General features: G+C 46.5%; 2 protein-coding genes across 2 annotated transcripts; both read right to left on the bottom strand.

The window, feature by feature from the left end:
• Positions 1–398: 398 nt before the first annotated feature.
• Positions 399–6121, bottom strand: LOC311118083 (serine/threonine-protein kinase ATR-like; the record flags this gene model as incomplete). The annotated part of the gene is made up of 10 exons (XM_084192957.1): positions 5968–6121; positions 5562–5653; positions 5292–5444; positions 4952–5204; positions 4318–4819; positions 3471–3613; positions 3166–3363; positions 2918–3078; positions 2683–2838; positions 399–597 (listed from the first exon to the last, which is right to left on the bottom strand). Coding segments are annotated over exons 1-10 (1910 nt in total), but the record flags the coding sequence as incomplete, so codon positions are not given.
• A 1517-nt stretch (positions 6122–7638) lies between these two features.
• Positions 7639–8613, bottom strand: LOC311118084 (plastin-1-like; the record flags this gene model as incomplete). Its single annotated transcript, XM_084192958.1, has 4 exons — positions 8484–8613; positions 8258–8381; positions 7917–8041; positions 7639–7777 (listed from the first exon to the last, which is right to left on the bottom strand). Exons 1-4 carry the CDS (start codon positions 8519–8521, stop codon positions 7639–7641), a joined length of 426 nt encoding a protein of 141 aa, XP_084049084.1. The 5' UTR covers positions 8522–8613.
• Positions 8614–8643: the final 30 nt, after the last annotated feature.

Below are 8643 nucleotides of genomic sequence, written 5' to 3' on the forward strand. Positions count from 1 at the left end.
TAAGGTGGTGTGTGTTAGGTTGAGGTGTGTGTACTTACATTAAGGTGGTGTGTGTTAGGTTGAGGTGTGTGTACTTACATTAAGGTGGTGTGCTTTAGGTTGTGGTGTGTGTACTTACATTAAGGTGGTGTGCGTTAGGTTGTGGTGTGTGTACTTACATTAAGGTGGTGTGCGTTAGGTTGTGGTGTGTGTACTTACATTAAGGTGGTGTGCGTTAGGTTGTGGTGTGTGTACTTACATTAAGGTGGTGTGCGTTAGGTTGTGGTGTGTGTACTTACATTAAGGTGGTGTGCGTTAGGTTGTGGTGTGTGTACTTACATTAAGGTGGTGTGCGTTAGGTTGTGGTGTGTGTACTTACATTAAGGTGGTGTGCGTTAGGTTGTGGTGTGTGTACTTACATTAAGGTGGTGTGCGTTAGGTTGTGGTGTGTGTCCCCCAGGTGGTGCAGTAGTAGAGGAAAGCTTCTGACAACGCTGGCCCTGACCACCTCATGTTGACTCTCCAGGGCCTGGGAACACACACACACACGCCACGACACACACACATCCCCACGCAGCAGAGACAGCAGCAACACACACTCTGCCTGGACCTGGGGGGCTGCAGAGACAGAGATGTTACACACACACAGTCTTGTACAGCTAACCTTGTAGGGACACACAATTCAGTCCCATTTAAAATTATATTTTCCCTAACTCTAACCCTAACCCGTACACTTACCCTAACCCAAAAACATTAACCCTAACCCCTAACACTAACCCTCAAACTAACCCTAGCTCCTAACCCTTAACGTAATTCTAACCCTAATACTAATTCTAACCTTAACACTAAACCCCCTAGATACAGTGAGGGAAAAAAGTATTTGATCCCCTGCTGATTTTGTACGTTTGCCCACTGACAAAGAAATGATCAGTCTATAATTTTAATGGTAGGTTTATTTGAACAGTGAGAGACAGAATAACAACAAAAAAATCCAGAAAAACGTTATAAATTGATTTGCATTTTAATGAGGGAAATAAGTATTTGACCCCCTCTCAATCAGAAAGATTTCTGGCTCCCAGGTGTCTTTTATACAGGTAACGAGCTGAGATTAGGAGCACACTCTTAAAGGGAGTGCTCCTAATCTCAGCTTGTTACCTGTATAAAAGACACCTGTCCACAGAAGCAATCAATCAATCAGATTCCAAACTCTCCACCATAGCCAAGACCAAAGACCTCTCCAAGGATGTCAGGGACAAGATTGTAGACCTACACAAGGCTGGAATGGGCTACAAGACCATCGCCAAGCAGCTTGGTGAGAAGGTGACAACAGTTGGTGCGATTATTCGCAAATGGAAGAAACACAAAATAACTGTCAATCTCCCTCGGCCTGGGGCTCCATGCAAGATCTCACCTCATGGAGCTGCAATGATCATGAGAACAGTGAGGAATCAGCCCAGAACTACACAGGAGGATCTTGTCAATGATCTCAAGACAGCTGGGACCATAGTCACCAAGAAAACAATTGGTAACACACTACGCCATGAAGGACTGAAATCCTGCAGCGCCCGCAAGGTCCCCCTGCTCAAGAAAGCACATATTATTTTTTAATTTTTTTATTTAACCTTTATTTAACCAGGTAAGCCAGTTGAGAACAAGTTCTCATTTACAACTGCGACCTGGCCAAGATAAAGCATAGCAGGCCCGTCTGAAGTTTCCCAATGAACATCTGAATGATTCAGAGGAGAACTGGGTGAAAGTGTTGTGGTCAGAAGAGACCAAAATCGAGCTCTTTGGCATCAACTCAACTCGCCGTGTTTGGAGGAGAAGGAATGCTGCCTATGACCCCAAGAACACCATCCCCACCGTCAAACATGGAGGTGGAAACATTATGCTTTGGGGGTGTTTTTCTGCTAAGGGGACAGGACAACTTCACCGCATCAAAGGGACGATGGACGGGGCCGTCAAATCTTGGGTGAGAACCTCCTTCCCTCAGCCAGGGCATTGAAAATGGGTCGTGGATGGGTATTCCAGCATGACAATGACCCAAAACACACGGCCAAGGCAACAAAGGAGTGGCTCAAGAAGAAGCACATTAAGGTCCTGGAGTGGCCTAGCCAGTCTCCAGACCTTAATCCCATAGAAAATCTGTGGAGGGAGCTGAAGGTTCGAGTTACCAAACGTCAGCCTCGAAACCTTAAGATCTTGGAGAAGATCTGCAAAGAGGAGTGGGACAAAATCCCTCCTGAGATTGGTGCAAACCTGGTGGCCAACTACAAGAAACGTCTGACCTCTGTGATTGCCAACAAGGGTTTTGCCACCAAGTACTAAGTCATGTTTTGCAGAGGGGTCAAATACTTATTTCCCTCATTAAAATGCAAATCAATTTATAACATTTTTGACATGCGTTTTTCTGGATTTTTTTGTTGTTATTCTGTGTCTCACTGTTCAAATAAACCTACCATTAAAATTATAGACTGATCATTTCTTTGTCAGTGGGCAAACGTACAAAATCAGCAGGGGATCAAATACTTTTTTCCCTCACTGTATAGCATTTGACCTTGTGGACACCAACTAAATGTCCCCAGTTGGTCAAATGTTTGTTCGTTTACTATTCTTGTGGGGACTTCTGGTCCCCACAAGAATAGTTAAACACGTCCACACACACACACACACACACACACAAACAAACCCAGTGTAACTCACAGTAGCAGGGAGACAGTCTCTTAGCCAGGCCGGGGAGGCTGGGGGGGAATCCTGCATTCTGATAGGCTGGGACAGACGACAGCTCACACACCCATGGCACGGACAGCAACGCACACACATTACTCTGGAGACCACTGTCCTCAGCCGGGCTACTCACTACACACAGAAGTGAGAACGACATTTTACATTACAACAATTTATGTGTGTGTGTGTGTGCATGTGTGTGTGTTCTTACTGGTCAGGTAGATGATGGAGTCCATTATTCTGACAGCCAGCTGGATGGCAGACTGTATATGGGCGTGGTCAGCTGTAGACTTAGCCCCGCCCAGTAGTGATTGACAGGTTTCCAAAACCCTGCCCAGAGTGGAGGCAGACAGCCACAGGATAGAGGAGGAGCTGGAGGAGAGAGAGAGATGGAAAGATCTGTGAGAGATATGGTGGGGTGTGTGATACCTTGTGTGTGTGTGTGTGTGTGTGTGATACCTGGTGTGTGTGTAGCAGAGGCCAGCCAGGTGCAGGATGAGAGCCAGTCCCTCCAGAGCTCTCAGGGTCATCTGAGGGTCAGCATCAGGCTCAGGGGTCTTCAGGTCATGGTCACAGTTCACCAGAGAGGCCAAAAGGTCGTCCAGCCTAGCGCTCACTGTCGCCCACACCTCACTACGCACACGCATGTCCACCTCCCTAAACACACACACATATATAAATACATAGAGATTGAGATGGTAAAACGTTGATATGGACTGTAGGATTTAGAGTGATCTAGAGAGTAGAGATCAGATGTGACTCACATCGAGGGAGTTTTGGGGGTCTTGCTGTCCAGGGGGGTGATGGGTAGACAGGGTCGCTTAGCAGCCGTCTCTCCATCCTCCCTCTCTTGCATCACCATGGCAACCTCAGCCTTCAGGGCAGTGTAAAGAAACCCCTGCACACACTGACACACACACAACAAAACACACACACACAAAGGACTGTAAGTTCACTTTACACAAATATATAAACAAAATGAAATTGGTTGATAAATGAAGGCCCGTGTGTGTGTCATACAGGAAGAAAGAGGACTCTAGATGGATAGAACCCGTTTCAGCATGGACATTGCCATTGAGGGGTTCCACCATTTTTAAATAGTCAACTGGGTGGGGATTACAATGGGTTGGGAGTGATCAGCCACCGATCAGAGCATTGTCTTCTTCAAATTGGGTTGCCTATGGTTTATAAAATATCGCCGCCGTCTAGTGTGGTCCTCTGTAGCTCAGCTGGTAGAGCACGGCGCTTGTAACGCCAAGGTAGTGGGTTCGATCCCCGGGACCACCCATACACAAATAATGTATGCACGCATGACTGTAAGTCGCTTTGGATAAAAGCGTCTGCTAAATGGCATATTATTATTATTATTTATTATTATTATTAGTGGCCAGAATAAATGAATGACACAATATTTGGTTCAGGACTCCAGCACTGCAGGTGGTGGTAAATCATCAATATTAGCTTTACGCTTTTTTTAAACACAAAAGAAGAAGAAAATGGACTACTTTAAAATAGAGATTGCCTCAATTGCACTGCCCATGCTGTCAAATACTTCATAATGGCACAGATACAAAGATGAGTCCTCTTTCTAGCTCTATGGTGTGTGCCTACCTCAGACTGTTTCTCCATCCCGATGGAGTGTGTGAGGGTTCTGCAGACATCAGTGACTCTCTGTCTCCGTAGCGACGGGGCGCTCTCGTATCCCGGGGGAACGGACAACAGGAAGTTAAAGACAAAGCTCAGTGATTGGCTGACCTCTGATTCCAGAACTAAGCCCGCCCCTGCCATGACACAAACACGCTCCAACAGCTGGGCCAGGTGGGTACGCTCAAAACGTGTGTGTGTGTGAGCAGGAGCGTGCGCAGATCCAAACACACACTGCGTCAGCTTAAGCAGCTCTCCCCCATATGTCTCTGGCTCAGGTGTGTGTGTGTCCAGCAGCATCAGGTACGCCGTAAAAAACTCCTGACTCCGCCTCTCCGGGAACCCACCCATCTCCACCAACCGCCTCAGCATCACCATAGCAACCTTCCTCAACCGAGCACTCCCATAGGCCAAGACCAAACAGCCTGCCTCCCAAGCCACCCCCATCTCCCTGCGGCTGGCCAATCCCCTTAGGGCGTCGGTCAAAACGTTCAGTGTCACTGCAACCAGGGTTTCCATGGCGGCAGGCGAGGGGAGGAGGAGGGGTGAGGGGGTGAGGTAAGGGGTGAGAGAGACAGAGAAAGACTGCAGGGTTACTGGCCACAAGGTGTGTGTGTTTGCAGAGTGTATATGTGTTCCCGGGGTATGTGAGTGAGTGTGTGTGTAGAGCAGATTGCTGAGATCCTGGGCCAATCGAAGCATCTCTTTGGCGATGACGTTGAAGGTGATTGGTGCTCGCGGTCTGAGTGCGTGCAGTAGGGAGCAGAGCACGGCCGAGACACGCCCATGGATGACGTCACAGTTTGGAGATGCAGCGACTCGCAGCAACCTGCCGACAACCCACCTACTGAACTCTGGCGAGAGAGACAGAGAGGGAGAATAAGGGAGAGGGAGTAAGGAGGAGAGGACAGCGTAAACCACCAGTGTCTGTGTGTCCTTACCAGTGCTGCTCTGCTGTGTGTCTGTGAAGTGGGCCAACTGACAGGCAGGGTTGACAAACATCAGAGAGGAAGACTTTATAATGTGCTGAACAAAGTCCAACAGCATCACACACGCTGGCTCTGAACTGGACCTCTTAGATAGCTCCAACGCAACTGAAACACACACACACACACACACACACACACACACACACACACACACACACACACAGTCAATACACTGGGTGAGAGAGAGAGAGACAGAGATAGAGATAGAGATGGTGATCTCACCGACATCTACATCTGTCAGTATTCGGTCAATGAACTGACAGAGAATCTGACGAGGCTTCTGAACCACCTGGTTGTATTCCTCTGCGGTGGCACTGGAAGTGTAGAAAATTGTCAAACGTTCACAGTGTCTGATATGCATGACTGATTATACTGCATTGACAACAAGTTGTTACAGCAATGTAGCTAGCTAGCTACAGTAACTAGCTAAGTGTACTATTAACAAGCTACCTAGCTAGTTAGTATTATTGACGTTTGTCAAGTCATACTGCTAAACTATTTTATTAAACAACAATGTGAGGAGCAGCTAGCAAAGTGTACTAAGTTAGCCAGCATTAGCTAGCATGTTAGCTACCTAGCAAAACAATAACAATGTCCAGTGTACAGACAGCGCTGTCTCGAGACTCACCTCGCTAGCTCCTGCAGTGCAGGTATCATAGCAGACATTTCCAAGCCTTCCATCTTTAGACCAGGGAAAGTGAACAGTCCACAAAACTCTCTATTTAAAAACAGCTGGCTAAATTGTAGACTGTTATGAGAGAAACGACAACATTTCGCCCCTCATGTCTTCCTCAAAGTAGCCATTTGAAAACTTTCGCTCCAAAGTGACGTTTGGCTATGGCAACTGTAGAGGTTCATTCTTGATTCGGACCAGTTACAAACGCAAACTGTGCTCACTTGAGGAAACAGCAGCAGAGAGGATGGAAAACCCACAGATTTACAGAACTCACATATCAGTAATTTAATAGGATCTCTGTGGGAAAACCCCTAAAATATTTGCATGTGACTGTTATTGCATGTTACTGTTAATGAGGATCACATTGGCCTTTTTCTACTGTGCAATATAACTGTATCTCTGTCTACTTCTGCAGGTGGTTCTGAGATTGACAATCTGGACTACTAGCCTGTGGTTTGGTTCTGGTTCCTGATTAGGCTGGTCCAGAGCCATATACTGTAGATGGATGTCTATGACTCTGGGTGGGCTGGTCTTCTTCGCTGCTGTGCTCATGAAAGGAGACTGGTTCATGCCTTCTCCAAGAAAATGTGTGGACTCCACCGCACCAAAGAACCATATAGCACAGTACAGTCACTCCTGTAGACCTTCTAAGAGCTTGTAGGTCTCTTGTGGTATATATTCTAAGAGCTTGTAAGTCTCTTGTGGTGTATTTCCATTATCAGGCTGAGTACCAGTGTTTGGCTCCAAAATATTGCCGTTTGTGTTTCCACCTCTGAGGCTTGGCCCAAAAAAGCTGTATCTGTGGTACAGTAATTATCACTGCCAGTTGAAATGTGGGAGTGAGGCGAGAGGGGAAGATGTAACTGTGAATTCAATTAACTAAATCCCAGCCCAGCATTGTTAGTGAGAAGGAAGTTGGGACCATGCATCAAATCACACAAGGCTAACTGACCTAGTTCCGTCACACAGTTCTCCTTTGTTGATTTCCTTTGTTTCTGGTAAACATTTATCAAGCCAAGATCTGTCCCTTTTCCCATGCATGTTTGTCTCAGTCCTTTATGATGGTTGTCATAAACACAAGGGTATTTATTAAAAGGCTTTATTATACGTGTTTATGATTGACTATTCAAAAATGTACCATCCCCCCTCCCACACACACACAATTTGCATGAAGAAAATGTCAGGGTGCCAGTATATTGTCTTTGGTAGATTGAGTTTTACACAACATTTACAGGTCTGCAGTGTGTCTGTACCGTCAGTTCTGTAAGGTGTGTGTATGTGTGGGTGTGTGTGTGCGTGTGTGTGATTGAAGCCAAAGGGTACGTGTCCCCACAACTATATAGATATATTATTCTATGCTGTCATTTCTTTTACACATAATTAATTAATACATTAATAAATTAGAGATATTAAAATGATCCATCAGTGCCTCCTTGAGCACACTAGGCACATAACCGCTCGGTTTCTATCAGTATGAAATAAATGTTGAATGAACAGATTCTCAGATTATATACACTGATCTAATCACAGACTAGATGAGCAGAAGACATGAAGAGAAAAAGGGTAGGGGGCAAATTGGGACAGGCTGTTAGTGTATGTTTGTGTGTCTGAGTGTGTGTGTGTTCAGCGGTCAGCTTTCTTCATGCCCCTCCCCATCAGGCATGCGAACACGGTCAGAACCATCTTGGGTTTCACCTCGACCAGGTCATCAGGTAGAGCGTACACACGGGCACCGATCTTCCTGGATACCGTGATAGCATACCTACAGGAAGAAAAAAGGGAAAGGAAGTCAGCTCAGGGGTCAAGGGGGATAGAGGTCAGTTAGAAGCAAGAGGTTAAAGGTTGGGGGTCGAGATCGAGTTCATTTAGAGATCAGAGGTTAAGGGTCAGGGGTTATTTACTTGGCGTTGTTGAGCTTGTCTGCATCAGTGAGTTCTCCTCTCTTCACCAGCTCCTCTTTGATAGACTTGGGGGCGATGGTGTCTAACAGGTCTATCACTGGGAGACTAGTACTGATCAGCTTATCCTGATAAGGACACACACACACACACACACACAGATGCACATTAGAGATGTTCACGCACGCACGCACGCACGCACACACACACACACATTAAAGCTGTTCACATACACACAACGTGCACTGCACACTCACACACGTACACACACACACACACACACACATTAAAGCTGTTCACATACACACAACGTGCACTGCACACTCACACACGTACACACACACCTTGAAGCTGCTGATCTGTGAGTCCTTGTGTCCCTCTTTGAGCTGAGTGTTGACCCAGTTGATTATGATCTGGTCTCCAATCTTCTCCCCATCTCCTAGATCAGACAACACCTGGAGAGTGTACCTGAGGGGGGGTTGATAGAGGGACAGTAAGAGGTGAGAGAGATGTTGAAGCGAAAAAGGAAAGGTGTGTGTGTGTGTGTGTGTGTGTTTGTATTGTACATACCTCCTCATCAGCTGCCAGACCAGAGCCAGTGTGTGCATGGGACTTCCTTCATTCAGATTCACTCCTCCAATTCCCACCAATGAGAATCGAGCTTTATTCCGACCCAGTTCCACCGCATAGGTACAGTTCTCCAACTACACTTACAGACACACCAACACAA

This window comes from Coregonus lavaretus (genome assembly GCF_964263955.1).
Source record: "Coregonus lavaretus genome assembly, contig: HAP1_SCAFFOLD_10237, whole genome shotgun sequence".
NCBI classification, from domain to species: Eukaryota; Metazoa; Chordata; class Actinopteri; order Salmoniformes; family Salmonidae; genus Coregonus; species Coregonus lavaretus.